Source organism: Lissotriton helveticus, chromosome 1_1 (assembly GCF_964261635.1).
Source record: "Lissotriton helveticus chromosome 1_1, aLisHel1.1, whole genome shotgun sequence".
Taxonomy (NCBI): domain Eukaryota; kingdom Metazoa; phylum Chordata; class Amphibia; order Caudata; family Salamandridae; genus Lissotriton; species Lissotriton helveticus.
Genome location: NC_136057.1, coordinates 1,630,960,701 through 1,630,981,851, shown reverse-complemented (window position 1 = coordinate 1,630,981,851; position 21,151 = coordinate 1,630,960,701). Strand labels below are relative to the sequence as shown.

The following is a 21,151-nucleotide window of genomic DNA, read 5'->3' as shown; positions in this document are numbered from 1 at the left end:
GGGGAAAGTGCCCACCTCTTTCCTGCTTTTTGAAGGAAGAACATCTCAGAACAAGCTCTTTTTTTGCGGTAGTAGCTTTATGCTCCTCGAACCATTTCGATGGTGGAGAGGCTTCTTAGGAAGACTCCAAATATGACACCTTCACTTTTAATGTAATGCTCTTCACTCATCAACTTGTGATGCAGGGAAATTTGGACTCATGCTTCCAGATCCTCTGCATCCAACTTCTTGAATTAATAGTTTTGTCATTGCTGCATCGTTTAAGTTGGATGCTTAGATTAGGCTTCATGCTAATTCCTTTGTATCTCTATACCTTATTACGGAGGTGTTCCTATGTCCAGTTATTTTTGGCTTTGTAATAAACCAACTTACCTTATATAGTTGTTGGTGAATTTTTATGTCTCAAGGAAAGTTATTGAGTAATTAGCCGTGTATTAACTATTTATTTCCCCTTTACACTTTCCTGCTGATAAGTAGAACCATCAGATATTGTCTCTGGAGAAGGTCTAGAACTAATGGACTCGGCCCTTTCAAACACTATCTAAAGAGAGCCTTATGATGAAGTGTTTTGGGGGGAATTCAGGAAAATGAAAGCTGATTTTAGAGGGTCTATAATTTAACCATGACATACCATAAGATTTAGTATTTTTTTGAGACACAGAAACTCATGATTACAATAGACACAACCAGGTGTACCAAATCTAAGAATTCAACCTTCTCTGAAAGAAGAAACCCCAGAGACATGTGAAAGATGCAATGTCATCATATTTAAGTAAAAGCATGATCCTTTTAGTCTATCAAGCACTTCAAAATATATTATAGATTTTACATATTTTTCTTTTTACATAAGTTTGAAATGTAACAAAACAACATCTAGTTGCCAAGCTGGTTGGCATTGCTACAATAATGTACACTCACACCTCAGGGTATGATATTTCAAAGATTCATGTAAGCATACCAAAATCTGTAAGTCACCTGCAGAAATACTGTGGTTTTGAGATGCCCCTTCATGTAATCTAACCTTTTTCCTTCCCCACTACTTTCACTGACATGCAGAACATGTTCAGCTACTCAGCATGCAGTGTTCTTAAGCTTAGATTTTCCAGGGCACGTATTCCAAAGTTTATTCTTTCTCACTGAACCAAACCCACAAGTTGTCCACAACCAAGAAACTTAAAGTATAGCCCTTCTTCTGTAAGGAAAGACCTGAGAATTAGAGGTGAATGGCAATGTAGTCCTTTAAGCTAATCCACATTGTTAATTGTGAATTGTTGAACCAAAGTTATGCCAATAGTTGAGCAAAACATTGTCTACTGCCCCTTCATCATCATCAGCTGCAAATATTCTCTGTCCAGCAGCTCTGTGAAAGGCATGACGTCAAGTGGCAAGGGAGGCCTTTCTCTAGGCCACTGCATTGGGGCTAACAGACACTTTCTTGTTGGTTCTTGGTTCACCTCACAGTACTGTGCTTGCAATAAACTTTGTTGTTCAGAATGGCTGTGAAATCATTTAAGTGTCATGAGGATTCCAGGTCACGAGAAAGCTGGCAGAGCTTCTTCTGGTTGTCAATGACCTTCATTTGCAGAATGTATGCCCATGTGGTGGCTGCACTCCTCGTCGTAAGGGACTGTTCAGAGCCTGCAAAACATGTCAACCAAGAATTACATTTAAGAAGAAGAAATATATGTAGATTTCTAAACTTAGTATGGTCTGTAGTTAAATTACTGAGCCATGTACAACTGTGCTTTGCTGTTATGCATTTTTAACACATACAGGTATGTCCTAGCGGCAGACATACGTTTATCCGAGAACAATGAAGCAAACACTTAGCCACCCCCTAGCTAAATTGCTGTTCTAAGAAAGGATGTTTAGGCCCAACTAATGAGTCCTGTGTTAAATGTCTGAGAAATATCCCCTTAATTAACAATACCGTAGAGAACATATTGCATCATTATGACTTTTTAGCACACTCTGTAATACTGTTATTTAAAGATGCAGCAATCATACCTGGTAGATATCACTCCTGAATATTCATTATTTACTGTGTACTATATTTACCACATGTTAGAAATACTACATGCCGTAGCTTAGGTGCATGCACATATGTACAGGAAGTAGCCACTGATGAGCCTCAGAGCGATATGAGCATTGCAAACAATAAGGATCTTTCATCAAAAAAGAAATACTTGGAAAGTAATCATTAAGCAAATCAATAGAGTGCCATCATTTCCGCAGGAGGTGGAGGATGTATCAAAACATTTCCAGGACCTTAAGAGATGGATCTGTGAAATTGTGTCATGGAAGAGGAACGCCATGGAAAATGGTGAGCGCCCTCAATTCAATACCCTTTATAACATTTGGAATATAATGTCCTTTCAACAGTGGAAATCTTTGAGACAGAAGGCTTTGTTGGTGAGTTAGAGATTGTAGCCTAGAACGATAGTACAGGTAATGATAATGATTGACCCTATAAAAATTATGAGTGCATTTTAAATTGTAATTCAGTCATTAGGCACCTAAATTCCCTTTGATGGTGTATTCTATCCAGATTCTATCCAAATTCCTTTAGGGATTTTTTTAAACAAGTTTATTATTTTTAAAAAATATGGATTTAAATATTGTCAGTCATATTAGATCTGGTGCAACAAATTACACAACTATTACTGGACAACTTATACTGAGGGTAATTATGTAAAGGAGCCCTCATTACGACTGGCCCGATAAATGCAGTATTACTTATGGCACCTCATAAAATATGACCCCATTCTGAATGGAATTCATCTGGCGCATTAAGTACCACCCAATTCTGACCCCCCCTCCCAAGAATAATATTAATAAACATTGCACAACTTTTAATTACGATCCATCTGTAAGCGTTAGACTTAATGTGGTATGCATCACATTAGATTCGCCACTATAACATGAACCTTTTCTGGTACAAAATGTTGCCTCCTTATGTAAATGATGAACCTGAAGAATGTGCATCTAGATCAGCAGCTGGCCCAACATTAGTTACAAGACCACCATCTGGAATTAGTGGTTAAATCATACCACCAAGGATACCAACTACCATCTCATGCCACAGTTTTGAAAGCCCCCTGCAAAGAAAACCTCTACTGCATTGGAGAATTAGAAAACAAAAATCAAAGAAACCTTATGTCACAATCAGATCAAGTCTTTAGTAGAAAAATGTATCCACTGCTGAAAACAAGAAGACATAATTTACAGCACAGAATATAGCTCAAAAATGAATATCTTTAGTTCCAACCACAACTTCAAATTCCGTGAGACTATCAGCACAAATATGCTCTAATACTCCTTCTCCTACAAAAACATCTCTGACATGCCTGTTTGCACCAGGACTATCTCAGTTGCTGACTAACACCAAATAATTAATGAAAATAAGCGAGGAGGAATTCCTTTCTCCTAAAGAAATAATCCCTATATTAATTAGAATCCATGGAGGTATTGACAGATGTCAATGCCACCAACTAATGTGGAAAAGGAGTTCACCATATAGTGAAGAGGTGGCATTAGACATGTTCGAAAATGAACATCAAGAAACAATAACGCCAGGGGAATCAATGAGGACCTCCGCTGACTCGTAACAAAAATGGAACAAGAACAGTTACTCGATTCATTTAAAAAGCAGGTCGAGTCACATTCTGCATTTCCTCAGATCAGAGATACCCTAAAAGCTACAACTGCAGCACATGTAGCAGTTAAATACTGAATAAAGACATTACCTATGGTCTAATACCTGTTCCATGAAATGCATGACAGCCATCATTGCTCACTTTCAGTCGTCAGATGGTGGAAAGGCCCGCTTCTACTGTGTCAGCCCTAAATAACCTTGGAAAACTGCTGTAACAATAAGAAATGCAACTGTCCCATCTACTACAAGCACCTCTTTATACCCCAACATCTCCACAGAGAAGACGAAGATAATCAACATAAACAGCACCATCTAACTCTGGGAGAGCCTGCTGCAAAAAAAATAATATTGAACAGCATTGAATAATTTGAGTTCACTCTTGAAAATATTAATAACTGTTTGTTGTTCGTCTTTCCATGATGTCTTGGATTGTTAGGTATGAAAAAAGGGATTTTAACTTTAATACCACTATGTGTATTAGTTACACGTAATTAATTTTTACATTTAAAAGTGTACAAAAATGATCACCAGGTAACTGCTCGTGGTAGTTTTGTGACAAAATTCTGAAGGCATTCATAAAACCACTTTACACTATTATTCAAACCACACCAGAGATGGAGCTATATATTTTTGGGGGGTTAGCAAACCATGGGAGAAAACGCTGCTAACAAGATTTAACTTTAGAAGCTACCTCAGCTTTCCATGGACAATTTAATTCAACTACTAAAGCTGTTTTCTCTTGCGACAAATCCTCTAAGCATATTGTTGCAGTTTGTATTTTTGTTGTACATTTTATAATCCATTTACATGGTTTTTTTTTCAATTCCCGTTCTACAAATGTATGGGTTTTATAAATTAATACCTGAACTTTATTTCCTGAGGATGTTGAGCAACTCCACAGTTAGTAATTCTTTTGGGTGTTTTTTTTTAATCTGCTGTACATCATACCAAATGAACACCCTTTTATTCCTAGTATGGATTTGTCTGGGTTAGTCTGACATTTTTAAACTGTGATGACTGTACATTTTTTGATCTTTGCTTTTATTGATTATATATGAATAATCAATAAAGTATGAAGTATGTACCACTATATTCATAATGTAGTTGTATTTGCTTCATGCGAAAAATATGACACATGAAATGTAATAATTTGGTAAACATCGCATTTGATAATGACACATGCAATTAATTGTAAACAATATTATCAATATAGTATTTTACATATACAATTAACATCTTGTAATTGTGTGAACAGCTATAGGCAATCAGTTTTTAATGATGCATGCAAGACTGTCAATCCAAGCTTTTCGTAATTAGTGCATTCGAGTTCAAACATCTATAGCAGGCATGCCCAATGATGGTCCTAGATTTTCAGAATATTCTCATAGGCAAAAATGTACATGCAGTGAAAGCAAAGAAGACGCAGGTACCTTATTGATGGTTATTATAAAATGGACATGATTTGTTGCAACTGTGGACATGCAGAAAATGTAGGACATCTAGTTTATTGGGTGGAGAAGAATCCCACAAGACATGGTACTTTGATCTCCTCATGAGGAATTCCCTATTGATTTCACTACATCTTAGAGATGGAAAATATTAGGGGATAGTATATATTGCTACAAAACCTATGCACGGCTAATAATGGATTACTCTGATCATGACATTGTTGCACATGATAACCATTAAAAACGTGGATGGTTCTCTATATTTATGGCTTGATTGACAAATGGGTCAGACTTTTTTCTTTCTACTTTCCTAACCTCTAGATTCTCATGGTGCCAATGGTGCCAACTGGAAGGAAGTTGTCCTTAATGATGACCCGTTAACTATACTAACTATATCTCTATCATAGTTGCAAAGGAAAGAGTCTTACACACATTCTGTCTTACATTTCTGATTATTTTCTTGCCTTGTTTCTGAAGGATTTGCATGCATTGACTGTGTTTAATGAGCATAAAATTGTTTCAGTTTGATGAGTACAGATTCTTATGGAATAGTCTAACAGCACGGAATTGGAAGAATATTGGCAAATTCCCCGGTAAAGTATTCATTTGTGACAAACCAGATGGCTTGATGACAACGTTACCTTCTGTAACAATATTTCTTATGGATAGTATAAGCTCTTCACCTTATGAATTTCCACCACTTTCCCAACAATAGCCCCCCTGCATCACTAGGGGACCCTTGTGGCCTCAGCCACCACTCTACCTACCATTGTAGCATACAAATTACCCACTGGTGCACTGCTGTAAGCTCCTGGGCCTATTCCATGCCCCATCGAGGTGTGCAGAGAGTAACAAAGAGCATTAATGGCAGCAAAAAATAGCATATATTCCAATACCATGGGCCCTTACAAATGATCGTATTAAGTCACAGGGGGGCATGGGAGGGAAGTTAGCATTCTACAGGAATAATTTGTATTCACCAGTTATATTCCCAAATGCCAGATTCCTCATCTTTTGAATGAGTCCAAAAGCAATACTTTACTGGGAGGTGGGATTGAGCAGTGTTGATGAATCAAGGAAGTCATGAAACACAGCCCTGGCAAAGGATCCATCACTGTCTGCTAGACCTACGAGGCCAAAATATTATGCAGAAATATGCGCGTATGACCATGTGGCTGACTGGGAGATGCCAACCACTGGAATGCCACCAAGGAGAGCAGGTAGAAGCAGCCATGGCAAAGGTGGAGTGGGCATGAATGCCAGCTGGAGAGTAATTGTAGGTCAAGGCAGAGCAGATCTTAATATAAAGCGTAACCCAAAGCTAAATTGGGCACTGTTTTGGCACTTGTGACGACCACAAAGAGCTGATTATCCTGTCTGTCCTGTCTTCCTGTCATGGATTATGGAGGTAGTAATGCATTGCACACCTGGGACCCTGTCTATGCAGCCACCTCTCCTTATTTGGATGAAGATGGTAGAAGAAAGATGAAAGAGTTATGGAATGCCCCATGCGAAAGGCAGATAACACTTTCAATAGGAAAGAAGGGCTAGTACAACAAGTCTAACTGGATAGATAACTGACTTGTGGCTTGTCCACAAGGCCCTGGAGTCATCTAACTCTACAGGATGAAATCACAGCCTCCAATAAGGCATCTTCAGAGCCAGAATTCGATCTGGTCAACTGTTTATTTGCTCAAATGAGGATGTTATAAGAGACACTAACACAAGATCTAACTCCCAGAGGAGAAACAAACAGAATTGGCATAAACAAGTAAAACAAATATTTCAGGGAAGCACCACTCCTGGCAACATTAATTTAAACAAGGTCTTATCAGAGAGACACATGCAGGCAGATAGGGCAACCAAAGATCCTCTTACAGTACCCAAGGCTAAACTCTGCTGGTCAAGGGACAGAGTGAGGCAGAGAACATCAGAAATGCATGTCTGAAATCGGTACATACCTCTGACTTGCACCACTGAGGACATTTGTTCCAGGACCCCTAAAAAATGCACTCTGTGGTGGGTTTCCTGGAAGTCATGAGGCCATCCATAACTTCAGGTAGCAAGCAAAAGTAATCTAGTTGACTCTGCTTATACTCCGAATCACTGTCAAAATATCGAAGATCACAATATCGACCTACAAAAACATAGCTGCAAAAATATCGAAGTCAAGAATATCGACATCCTAGCTACATTATGGTAAGTGCAAAAATATCGAGAAAAAAAATATCGATGTCAAAAATATCGTTAAAAATATTGTTTTTTATTTAAGTTTAAAAAATAATGTAAAATAAATACATATAATCAAAATAAACAGCTACAAATATTTTAAAATGCTTAAAAATTACAATATATAATTTAAAAATACATTAAACATATACATATAATATATACACTTATTTAATAATATGTTTTCATATTTATTTTAATAACATAAATTGTTTTAATTTTTTTATAAATTATTTATACACTACATTAGCTAAAATAATACAAAAAATATTAGATAGCGGAGGAAATAAAATTACTATTCCAACTCCAGTGACTGCAACAGTAGGGAAAGTGTTGGATAGCGTAGGGGTAAAAATTACTATTCCCACTCCAGTGAGTACAACAGTAGGGAAAGTGCTAGATAGTGTAGGGTTTAAAATTACTATTCCCACTCCAGTGAGTGCAACAGCAGGGAATCTGTTGATAGCGTAGGGGTTAAAATTACTAATCCCACTCCAGTGAGTGCAACAGTAGGGAAAGTGTTGGCTTAGCAGAGGGGTAAAATGAACTATTTCCACTCCAGTGAGGGCAACAGTAGGGAAAGTGCTGGATAGCGGAGGGGTAATAATTATTACTACTCCCACTCCAGTGAGTGCCACAGTAGGGAAAGTGTTGGATAGCGTAGGGGTAAAATTAACTATTCCCACTCCAGTGAGTGCAACAGTAGGGAAAGTGTTGGATAGCAGAGGGGTAAAAATTACTATTCCAACTCCAGTGAGTTCAACAGTAGGGAAACAGTTGGATAGCATAGGGGTTAAAATTACTATTGCAACTCCAGTCAGTGTAACAGTGTGGAAAATGTAGGATAGCGTAGGGGTTAAATTAACATACTTATCAATTAAATATTTTTTGTAAAATAAATTACACATTGATTAATTATTTAATAATTAATTCTCTTACCTATATAAAACATGTGTGGTGCTGTCTGTTAGACTTTAGTTATCTTATATATCTACAGGTCAGCATGTATCTAGCTTCCATGTAGTCATAATAATGATCTAGTAGCTATTTATCAGGACCAATATCAACTTAATCTACTTAGAGATTGGAGTTTTAATGTATGGGCTTATTGATTTTCTCCCAATCATGCATGCCTTGGTTTCGGTATTGATATGAGATTTATTTAGCATTGACCCAAATTGAGCTCAACTCGAGTCGGCATACAAGGGGAGGTTGTCCAGAGAGCCAGTCCTGACCAAACTCACGCAAACGGCGTGCTATTGTGCACAACTCGAGGAGGCACACATTTTTACCCAATTTGGGTAATCGCTTCCAGATTGCTTGATATATCAGAGATCAATGCTGGAGGTTTAAACAGTTTGCAGTCCCCTCGGTTCTCTGTCAAGCCTGTCGGAACACCATGTTTTACCGATTGTCCTGTTTGTGAAGTCTGATTGTTCGATGACTCTCTTGAGTCTCTAGGACCTGTGGGCCCTGGTGGTGTTTGTGACCCTACTGAGGTCTTAACTAGGCTGAGGGACTCCTTTCCTTCAGATAAATTGGCTGTACTGGGTGGAGTGGGAGGTCCTTTTCCAGTGGACATTCTGCACTGGCTTTTTCTGGAGTCATAGCCGCATTTACTATTGTTATGATGTCCATGACTTCCTTAGCAGACTCCTTTTGATCTGGGTTGGTGACCCCCAAATCACTGGCATCTACCTCTTGTCTAGATTTAGTCCACTTTATCTTTTGTAATGAGTGGTCCAGTTGTCCCCTGCTCCTCTTCAGGTTTTGACCATAGCCATTGAAGTAGGGTTGATCTATTATTAATACCTTTATGTAGTTTCAATATTTTCTTGTTTTTCCTTGGTTAGGGAATTCTCAAAACATCTAGAGAATTTGGATCATTAATTGTGACTTTGTTTTGTGGTTGTAGTTGGCACCCTCGTGTAGTCCTCTGCTCTGGGTGAGGCACTGCCTGTTGTACACAGATTGTTGTTTTGGTCCGGGGTGTGAACATCAAGGCAGAGATCCATGTACACTTTTGCTGCTCCTTTTTTTTGAGACACCAAGTTTTGCTCAGCTTCTGGAGCTGTACCATGGTTTGTGGACTTTGGTGTTCCGTAGCTTTGGTGGCATTGGTGTTGAGTGGGCCCATATCTAATATCCGGAGCGGTAGCTGACTTTTTCAGGTCATCGACCAGAGAAGTCATCATTGCTGGCATGTTAGAAAAATTGAGATTTGCACCTTCATTTGCCGGCATGCAACAATGCAGCATTGGCCATAGCATCTAGTATTTTATTGATGTTTACCATTGCTGCCATTTGCAGCATAGTTGCTGGCTTACACCTTTTAGCACCCATTATCTTAAGTAACATTTCTTACACACTGACTTTCACATTTATATCAGTCCTTGTCTCTATATGATGTGTGTGATGTAACGCACTCCAACACCCTGTCCTACATACTTGGCATGAGTAGCACTATTAAAGAAATTAAATACACATGAGAGACGGTCTATGTGAAGAAGAGGGGCACCATTGGAGGGTGGTAGCAAGGCCGGACTGGCCGGACCGGGCATCAGGTGTTTCCCTGGGAGGGTGGAAAGGGGGTTCTTTGTATATCCAGTAGTTTTCAATCAACAATAAAAGCAGCCCCACTTGTTTTCAGGTGTGGTTCATCATTCTTTGATGACTAATACCTGCTGGAGCGAGATGCGAGTTTTGAATCATCTCAGGTAGCAAGCAGAGGGCATACAGAAAAAATGGCAACTGCACGATTGTCTCAACCTAATATAAACGTATTTTGACTTGTACTAGTGGTTGCTATCTACTTACTTTTACACTATTATGCGACCTCCACTGACGTGTCTGTAAAACGTATCTTTTATCCCGAAATTTTGTCCTGAATTTTGACCTCCTGTCTAACCCCGGGCAGAGACCTCCGCTCCGCCTGCAGAGTGTGCGGAGATTTGCCTACTCCACGTTTCGCGGAGAACGCGGAATCGGCAAATCTCCACACACTCCGCAGCAGAGCAGAGTGGGCCAGCCCCCGCCTCCCACCCGCCATATTAACAATTGCTTACAACTTTAAAAGAACAACTTTAAAGTAAATAAAAACACCTTACCTGAATTGCGCATGCGCAGTTTTTCCAGAGAACGCGATGAAGAGGAGGAGGGCAGCCAGAGGACACTGCAGCTAAGGTAAGTTGTTTTTATTTACTTTAAAGTTTTTTTTTAAAGTTGTAAGCAATTGTTAATAGGGTAGGTGGGAGGTGGGTGGCGTAGCGGAGCTCCACGGATTTCCACAGAGTTTGTTCTCAACTCTGTGGCCCTTCGGGTAACCCGACTATGCCCACTAGGCCCGGGGTTACTCCTGTCCTGAATTTCTCTCCTGAATTTTGACCCATTGTCCTGAATTTTTACACTCACCATCCTGAATTTTCACCCATGCCAGTTGGTCACCCTAAACAACAATCGCTATCTTAAGATGAACTACAGGGTCCATCTAAAGAACTTATAATGACCCTAAGGAATGATTTAAGACTGTGGATATCAACACCGAAGTTATGAGTTAAGACTATGTAGAACATTGTATAAAGTGCATGTTATGTTCCAATTGTATTTGTTAAGCTATGTTCATTACATTCAATATAGTACTTGCTTTGGTGCATATTAATGACCAGGGGCCAGATGTAGGAAAATCGTATTTACAGAATCATAAATACCGAATTTTACCGATTCAGTATTTATGAATCGGTAAATATGAAGGAGGGAGATTTAGGAAGGTTCGGTAATTGAATTACCGAATCTGTAAAAATCGGTATTTACCGAATCGGTAAATACCGATTCGGTATTGCCCATTGATTCCTATGGGCCTTGAAGCCCATAGGAATCAATGGTCAATACCGAATCGGTATTTATCGATTCGGTAAATACCGATTTCAGCAAGGGTGCAGGGGGTGTCACTTTGACACCCTCTAGCACCCCAAATACAGGCATGTGTGCCATGTGGCACACAGACATGCCCTAAGGGCATGTCTGTCTGTCACATGGCATAGGTGTGCACGCACACCTGGATTCGGGATTTTACCACCCAATTGGATTGGGTGGGAAAATACCGAATCTGTAAGGCCTTTGGAACTCAGATGAGTTCCACCTACATCGGGAAGTTACTGAATCCGTAAAAATACCGATTCGGTATTTTACCGATTTGGTTAATTTACCGATTCGGTAATTTTACCGAATCAGTAAAATAGGGCCCCTACATCACAAATACCCATTTACCGGTCGGTAACGGCCGAAATCGGCCGTTACCGGTCAGTAAATGGCCACCTACATCGGGCCCTAAATACCTTGTGAGACTTATGACCAAGTAAGAAAAATGTTCTTATAAACTGCGGCTGCTTACACACCAAAGAAGGAGTCTGGCTTCTTTTGCTAATGTGGAGGGAGGGTGTGTATGACTGGGAGGCCCTGGAGGAAGTTTGCTCCTTGGGGTGGGTTTCATCCATAAATACGCTCAGCCATCATCCACCTTTTGGCTCTTTCTCACACTCACCGACTCACCAATCAGCACAACCACATATATAGAGAATCATGGATTACTGCAATTTCAATTACAAAAAATAAAACAGACTAACACCTTGTTGGCTTTGAATTTTTTTTTTTTGCAGCACTACAACAACAACTTCTTCTGTGTTCTCCGTGCTTTATATCTACATATCTGGAGAAGTTATTTCCTGAGATGAAGGAAAAAAATTTCGGTGCCACCCCTCGATACGGAAATGAGAATTAGAGCCTGGATATAATTTCGTTGGTCCTTTTCACTTCCTTGCTCTTCTCCAACACACGCTACTTAAGTGTTCACAGTTAAGCAGCCTCGGTACTCTACGAAAATTAAGTTTTGTCAAAAGGTTCCCAAATCACACTGTATAGTTAAAATAAAATCTAGACACTATTAATGCTAATACTTTATAAGGCTCCAACAAGTTCCAGAGAGAACTAGATAAATAAAGGGGATCAATACATTCTCAAGCAGTAAAATCACGCCAGAAGTAACTTAGTATAGAGCACTGGTACTCATAGTACGGCTCGGGGGCTGCCAGCGGCCCAGCGCGCCTTCACTGGCGGCCCGCGGACCTTGCCTTGCAGTTTCCACGGCCGGCAGTAAACACAGAATACCTATTAAATAGGTATTCACTACGTATGCTCCTGCGGCCATCTTCTGTGTTTACTGCCCGCCTCTGTGACCTAAGGACACCTTCAGAAATCTTCCCAAAAGGCCCTTTAAAAGTTAGCTGTAAGCGCTTTCCCAGCTGACTTTTAAAACGGCGTTTTGGGAAGGTTTCTGTTTGGACAGAGACTGATAGAGACACAGAGACAGATGGAGGCAATAGATAGAGGCAGCGACAGATGGAGACACAGAGACAGATAGAGACAGAAACAGACATAGGCAGACAGAGATAGAGACAGGGACGGATATAGCCGGAGCAAGATAGAGACTGATAGAGACTGATAGAGACTGATAGAGACAGGGCCAGATAGAGACAGGGACAGCTAGATAGATAGAAACAGGCAGAGACAGGTAAAGGGGAAGACAGGTAGAGGCAGGGACAGACAGAGGCAGAGACAGACAGAGGCAGAGACAGATAGAGACAGAGACAGGGACACAGACAGCTAGAGGCAGAGACAGTTAGAGGCAGAGACAGGCTGTGACAGAGACAGACAGTGATGGAGACAGAGATAGAGGCAAGGACAGATAAAAGCAGATAGAGGCAGAGACAGATAGAGACCAACAGGGAGATGGGGAGGAGACAGAGGGAGGCAGAGGGAGGGAGACAGAGGGAGGGAGACAGAGGGAGGGAGATAGAGGGAGGGAGATAGAGGGAGGGGGACAGACGGATGGAGACAGGGAGGGAGACAGACAGGGAGACGGACGCAGGGAGACAGAGGGAGGGAGACAGACAGAGGTAGGAGGGAGACAGACAGAGGGAGACAGGCAGAGGGAAACAGACAGAGGGAGAGAGAGGAAGGGAGACAGACATAGGGAGGACAGAGACAGAGAGAGACGGATGCAGGGAGACAGATGGAGGGAGATAGACAGAGGGAGAAAGACAGCAGCAGGGGGCTGTGTTCAACCTCATGGTCCCAGTTTTTTTGCTCTAGCCCCGTCCCCACCCCCCTCCCCACCTGACCCCGCCCCCTCGGCCACAAACCACGCTGTAAATTTGGCCCCCAAGAGAAAGTTTGTGAGTACCCATGGTATACAGGGTCAGGGACCCTGGAAGTGGTGTAACTGTGTCTACAAATACACGTTTTCACTAATGAAACATCCTTAATATTTGTACAATTAAAACTTTATGCAGAACAAGCCTTAGTAATATCTTCTTACATGTGGACATCCGCACGGCGCTATAATCTTCCAGAACGTGGTGAGGGCGGCTTCTCAATGGAGACAGAGGGACTGCAAGATACATTTAAAGAAATGTTTATTTGAATGAAGAAATCTAAAACTGAACAACTGATTGATCTCAAAGGTTTTGTTGTTTTAAACAAGTTTTTCTGTAGGAATCCAAAATCGATCATTAATAAATAACGTTTTGAATATTACCAACTAGCAAGTGCTGCCACGTGATACATTTGGCCCTGCCAGATGGATATATCCTAGCTTATAGCTATATTTTTGCAACATCTATTTATTGAAAATTTGATAATAGGGTGACAACGAAAGAATCAGAGAGACACTGAGGAGCGGGTGTCAAGAGAAGCATAAGAAAAAGTAAAGTTCATTAAGATGCAGTAGTAGGATTCACCTTTGGAGACACTAATAGCACAATACATCTGCAAAAACCTAAAAACAAAAACGGGGCCCGGTCCGGTGGGTAGTTGGCAATCAAACCTGCAAAACATAAGGGGTCCTCTCTTCATAAGTTGAACCTTCTTGGTGGACTACAATAGCACTGTGGGGCAGGGAGGTGAGAGGGAGATGGTGGAGGAAGAGAAGTTAGGGGAGAGGGGAAGCTAAGGGCGGGGGTACACCAGTGCCGCATCGGTGCACTAACTGCCATGGAGTCAGCCCATCTCCTCACGGTCCATATGGCCTTTCACCCAATCTCCCAGAATGGTGCATCTACTTCTCCGCTTGGCAGAGGGTTCAGTCAAGCGATGTTGTGACACCTGCCATGAAAGGGCACCATGTGGCTTCAATAACGTATGACTGATCTTTCAGTGCGAAAATCATTTTCTTGTAGCCCCCTCCCACACAGTACAGTTCAAGTAGCCATTCTGTGTGTGAGGAGAGGGTGGGATGTCGCCAGTGTAGGGGTATACATACTTTGGTGAGCGAGGTGGCATGGCATCTATTCTGCACTTGTGGGCGGTTGTATGTAGTAAGTCAGAAGGGCATAGAGGAGGGCAGGATAAGGTGTGGGAGTAATTTGGAGAGCTCTATATCACCATAGCCAGTCTCATACTAGTGTCCAGTAGAGTGCAATGGCTTACAAAGACCACACAATATGAAACAAGTGCTGCGTTCTTGACTACCAACTTAGCAGTCTAAGGAACAATGTCCAGTTCACATTCCAGTGCGCTGCCTAAACATCTAATTTTTGCATATGGGCTCGAGATGTCATTGTTTCATTAAAGATTTGAAAGATGCCCTAATTTTTGCGCTGTCAATGGGATTCACAGAAACATCATCATGTCAATGCACTAAATCACATTTATTGAAGCTGGCAGACTTAACATTTTTAAAGAACAGTAGTTTCTTTGTGAATTGTTATTATGCCCCATCTCCGCACACCGGATGTATGACGGTACGACACGTGGTATTACCACGCGTACCGTTACAATGCGTTTTTTACAACGCAAGTCGACTTGCGCTGTAGGGGTGCTGGACTTAGAATAGTTAAATTTACTATTCCAACACCAGCCTACGTACAGTAGGGAAGGTGTTGGAATAGTAAATCTACTATTCCTTGTCCTTGAGCGTCCTCCAGCGCAAGTCGTGGTTACGACTTGCGTTGTAAAAGACGCGTCGTAACTGTAGTGCGGGGTAACATCCGCGTTGTAAAGGATGTTCCCCCCGCACACCAGCACCAAAAGGGGCAAGAACCTTTGTTAAAATGCAAACACTGGAACTAAGCATGGATCCTCAGTCTTGAAGCTGGCCTTGGGTACACTAAACATTTTGACTTGTACAACTACAGACTGCCTACTTTTCCTTAGACTAAAACGTATATAGAGTGGTGGCTGGTGACATTTGAAAGTGGTAGAGTGTAAAGTTTCAGGATGAGTGCCCTGTGGCGAGCGATCGTAGCAAGTGATCCTCGCCGCTATAAGATGGGTTCGAGGAGGGGGGGGGGGGGATTTCCAATGGGAAAATTGTGAAACAAGAGTGGGAAAATGATTAATTTTGAGTACATTTAAGAAAGTAAAAGGTTAATAAAGCACTGTGAAAGTGTTGTTATGACATCAGCAAAGAGATTTCATATAATGTTTTGGGTAGCCGCTTATTCAGTGTAACCAGAGAAGTTCACAAAACAATTAGAGATAACTCAAAGATGTCCTAATTTATTGATATACCTTTACAAATTAAAATCTACTGAGGAAATGCAAGTTATTGTGATTTGCCAGATTGGACAAAATAAGACAGCAAGGAATAAGCATTAACTGGCAGTAGGCCACCCAACAATGCAATTTATGTCTCATTCTGGTCACTTCAGACCTGGTGATTCAATTAGTACTGGGCCGTTAGGGGTGATTCATGTCACTTGACCTTGTAACTCTCTGTGCACACTTTGTTGTAAAGCATCACATAGTGTGTAAGCACAAAAATTCTGACACATTTTAAGCTTTTGTTTTTTAGTAGCATGCTAGCAGCATGCTAATAAAACACAAAAGCGTAAAAAATGTCAGAACCCTTTACAAGTTTACACACTATATTTCCTTCCTGGACCAGCACTACGGTGACAGAGGGCTGATGACAGCCCCTGAAAGGGGGCTGTGCCTGTCCCGCAATGCTAACTGTTTGTATAAACTCTTATTTCAACTATACGTAAATTAACATTAACATGAATAATTGATAAGGAATTAACCGTAGAGAATTAAGGGCACATTGGTGGATATGGGGTTCAGTCACTTGTGGGAGGATCCAGCAGGCAGCACATTTCCATCGAAAAAAGCTTATAAGGAAGCATACAGGAATTTGGCCAAAACAAAGTGGTTGTCATCCGTCCAGAATACTTCCCTATTGGGTAAATTCTTGAAGCACAAGTTTGATACTCAGTTTGAGGCTTATTGGATATTTATAACCAAACCTTGTGACAGGAAATAGTACCATCAGTTTAGGGTTGGCTCACTTCCGATAAAATAATTCACAGCAAAATGGCATAACACAACGGACTTTAAATGTCCATCATGTCAAATTACTGATGAGTCAATCCCTCATATTCTGTTCGCATGTCCAGAGTACAAATGTCCCAGAGACAAATGGCTCAAGCCGATCTGCCAAAATTTGGGCACAAGGTCCAGTAAACTTGCACTTCGTATTCTTAAGACTAACACACATGAACATATAGCAATAGCTACAGCCAAGTTCTTGTGCTGGTTGTGGGGCATTCGATCAAACAATATGAAGAAACACGGTGCAATGAGTGGTAATTCCAAACAATAGAAATGTTTAAGTACATAACTTATAGCATCTATTGGTTATGAGTTGATGCTTTACCTAATCATGTAAATGAGATTATGGAAATGTGTATTACCCAGGCCATCCAAAGCATATTACTGAGAAATAAGCCTGTGTTACACAATCATATTTCAAAAATTCTTAACCAAGCTTATGCAACTGGTTTTTAACATTTTATCATTTTATTAATTTAAAAAAATAACTTTTCTAGTATTTTTGCAATTATATAATATGTATTTGTGCAGTTTGTATTGCGCTGTCTTCTTGTGTCTTTAATGATTGAAATATTCGAAACAAAGACTCAATTAAATTGAATGGGCAGCACCAGCGCTGGAGGAGTGAACACTTAAGAGGAGTCTGGAACCCCCATTGAACACCACCTTCTCTTGCACAGAGCAAAGGAGACCCCAGAGCGCGCGTTGTCATGAATCGTCAAAATAAGTGAACATGTTCAACACAAACAAACAAACCATACTGAACTAGTGGAGACAAGCTGCTCCTTCGTGTATGTTGGTCCCTTTCATGTACAAATAGAGAAGAAATGTGGCAAGCTATTCAGCAGCCATTAAAGTAAAACAGATTCATCATTATCTCTTTAATAAATGTAATTTCCTCAGCTCACTGTGTCCTAATCATTCCTCACACTTATACTAAGGCTGCTCTACTATATTGTATGTTTACCTTCCACAACAGCAATGCTGAACTAAACACCCAGTGACTGGCAGGAAAGTAAAAGTATATGTTCCAGGGTCAAAGGTAGGAGGATTGGGGTTGAACAAGAAAACTTAGCCAACAGCCATATGTGGAAACAAAAAATCACACAGAGGCATTAACAGCCTGATTCATCAAGCTAAATTGCACTTGCAAAGGGCAAGATTCTCAGAATCTTGCCTTTTGCGAGTGCAATTTTTGCATTTGGGATTCATCATCCCAAATGCAAAATTCGCTATTAAAGAATTCGCACATTTGCGAAGAATTGCATTTAAGGAATCTCTATTTGAGATTCCTTAAATGCAATTCAGGAATCATTTTAAAATTGCGAAATTGCAATTTTGGGCCGCTATTTACCGAGAGGTCAGACCTCGTGGTAAATAGCAAAAACTTAGAAAAATGCATTTAAATGCATTTTTCTAAGTTGCATGTTACACACACACATGTCCTTTGGACATGTGTGTGCACAACACCAATGTAGATTACATTTCAGGGGTGCTACAGGGTGTCCTTTGGACACCCCTGCACCCTTGAAATCGCATCCTTATTTGCCTCTAGGCCCATAGGAATGCATGGGGAGTTATTCCTTATTTGCGATTAGCAATTTGCTAATCGCAAATTAGGAACATGTAGGAATCGCAATATTTTCTACATGAATCCCGTTTTGCAAGTCCTTAATAGCGATTCCTTATGAATCGCTATTAGGGGCTCGCAAAACGGGAGAATGATGAATCAGGCTGCAAGAACCTAAAGAGAAGGGAAACAAACTGCATGCCACACTACGTGCACATGAAATTTGAGGTTTGTAAATACACTACTTAGGTACTTGATGCACAAAATACGTGGGTGTAAGTTATGTACCGCTCCTAATTCTGTAAAAAAAACTGGCAAAACACCAGTTAACCACCCCTGCTTAATTTTGCACTCTCAAAAAACCAGCGCCACTCAGCACAGTTTATGTACTCCAATCATTTTCGAATATCCATAGATCGACTGATTGCACAGACCAGTCACTGAGTGTGGAAAACATCTGTGGTGCTGTTCAAGTTCCACTTATCATCAAACAAAAACAGTATCCAGAGAATGGAGAATGAAAATGCCGAATGAACGACCCGCAGCAACCGTAGTAAGGGCCTACCCTGGCACGGTACTAGAAAAAAAAACAGTATTTAGAGCTGGCTGGGGTTAAAGGCACCTCTTTGTGCATAATGCCTTCTCAAAGCTTATACATTTCAGTGGTTTAATATATTAGCTTTCCTAATGCTGCTCTGACCACGTTTCCACATTCCTTCACTTGCCAGCCAGTTGAGTTCGCCTGAAATACCCTTTCCTGTCGCTATTGCTTTTTCTTCTTTTCAATTTTACATGAATGCATTGAATCAGGATTGGCAAAATTAATTCACATTTGGGCATGGAAGTCAGTCAAGAGAGGCAGTTTCACACATCTAACCCAATCCCAGTGGCTGGCGTCTGGACAGGGAAATTCATTTGTTTTTTCTGACGGTCTGCACGGCTTCAAAATGACAAACGCATTCTGATACTTTTGTTGTTCTTTTAATTTAATATGGATTTCCTCTAGTAGAGATTCCTGAATTCTTTTTTAATGGTTAATTCTTCCGATCATTGGCATCATCTTATCATATTACCTTTCGTCGAACCCCCTCCAGTCTGTGGAAACCACAACAGGCTACGCTTGAAGTTAACATCCTTTGTTCAGTAACAGAACGGGAGAAATTCCTGGGACAACAGGGCCAAAAGAGGGACAAAGGGAAGGGGTTTAGTTAACAACTTTGCCATTACCCAATATGGCCTCAAAAAGCATCATGATGGGGGCACTAAGAACCCAAGGAGTGCTATGCACCTAAATACAAGCAAAGACAAAGTGCGATGCCTAAAATAATATACTAATGGTAATATTGATAACGTGTGTACTGCATTACCAAGTATAATATGGGGCAGATTTACAAGCCACTTGCGCCACTTTTGCGCCACTTTTCCTATGTTAAAAATGAAGCAAAAGTGGCGCAAGGGGCTTGTAAATCTGCCCCTATGTATTTACGAAAGTCACCAACTCACGGGTTATTAAACTTAACTCACCTGGGGAAACTCAGCTCTTTTCAAATGCGTACTGTAGTAGTGTAGCAATCAAAGAATTTCTCTCTTTGTGCTACACGTAAAGGGAAGAGAGACAGCCTTCTCTCACCCGTGCTGCCTCACGTCACAAGCACAAAGTCTCTCTAAGCCAATCCAGGAGCTGCTCCTGCTGTTACAGCAGCACCAGGGTTGGCTCGGGCGGTGACCTCACTGATTATTACTGAGGCATGGGTCTGCCACTTTGATTCACCCCCGGCTCACTAATACAAAGAGTCTGAGTGGCCTCTAGTGCGCATGCTGGGCTGGCAGGACAACGGCTGCAGTTCAAATTGGCGTGTACACTTGGGCCGAGCTGCACTATCTGTGACGAGTTAGATGGTGTCTATCAATATTGTTAAACCCCACCCCCTCATGTGCAGCAACTGGCCCGCAGCAGCTGAAGGGCTTTAAAGTAAATGATTACTTCTTTACTAACACTCAAATCTGATTGGGGCCAGGTTGGCCAAAATATGACTTGGGCAACGCCCCAACACCCTAAAGGAGGCATCACCCCTGTGTAGGGTTGTCGTAGTCCCGGATCAAATGCATTGCTGTAGCACTGAAGAAAGCCTAGAGAGGAGTAACATAAATATGTTTGGGTTCCACCTGGCTTTCAAAGGATGTTCTGAGACTCACCCTATAAGCAGCTAACCAATAGTGAATTCACCTGGTCAAACACTAGCAAATGGTACGGGTATTAGACTCAGCCACAGGCCAGATGAATACTTGGTAGAATATGGTTATTTGGAAAAAACTGCAGCCCTTCTTTGATTCCCAAGATGGCATCTTGCTTCCCAAGTTAACACTGGAGTTCCCAAGATTGCACAAAGTTTGAAAAGGTTGCCATTGGCTTCAGAAGATGGCACATTGTTTCCGTAGTTTAAACCTCACTTCCAAGATGGCACCCTGCTTCCTAGGTTTACGCATCATTTAAAAGTTTTCACCTGACTTCTCACATTTGCACCTGGCTTCCGGAGTTTGTATTGATTCCTACAGTTTGCAAAGTCTTCCAACATTTGCACTAATTATTCCATGCAGCATTTTGGTTTCATGTGGAATATGGATATGTCCAAAACCACAGTTGGCTTGATACATTTTCTATTGCTCTATCATTTTATTTGCACACATTCCCCTAGCAAAGTGAATCTCAATTGTTTGCAGGTTTTTGTAACATTTTCAGCACCGCTACTTTATCTTCTTAGTTTCTTCAAATAGTTTTCACACTGTTAATATCACATTATTTCTCTTGTGCCTTAAAATTGACTATTGTTGACCCTGCCATGACACCTTTGTTCAGGACGTCTG

At 40.9% G+C, this 21,151-nt stretch overlaps 1 protein-coding gene across 2 annotated transcripts in view; it reads right to left on the bottom strand.

Moving 5' to 3' along the window:
• Window positions 1-745: 745 nt before the first annotated feature.
• RAPGEF3 (Rap guanine nucleotide exchange factor 3) overlaps window positions 746-21,151 on the bottom strand; it is a 1,135,646-nt gene continuing 1,115,240 nt past the window's right edge. For both annotated transcript variants that reach the window (XM_078688545.1, XM_078688554.1), the window contains 2 exons: window positions 13,706-13,777; window positions 746-1,638 (listed from right to left, as the gene is read on the bottom strand). In XM_078688545.1, the coding sequence (XP_078544671.1) occupies window positions 1,517-1,638; window positions 13,706-13,777 (194 nt within the window). In that variant the 3' untranslated portion in view covers window positions 746-1,516. The remainder of the gene's footprint in view (window positions 1,639-13,705; window positions 13,778-21,151) is intronic.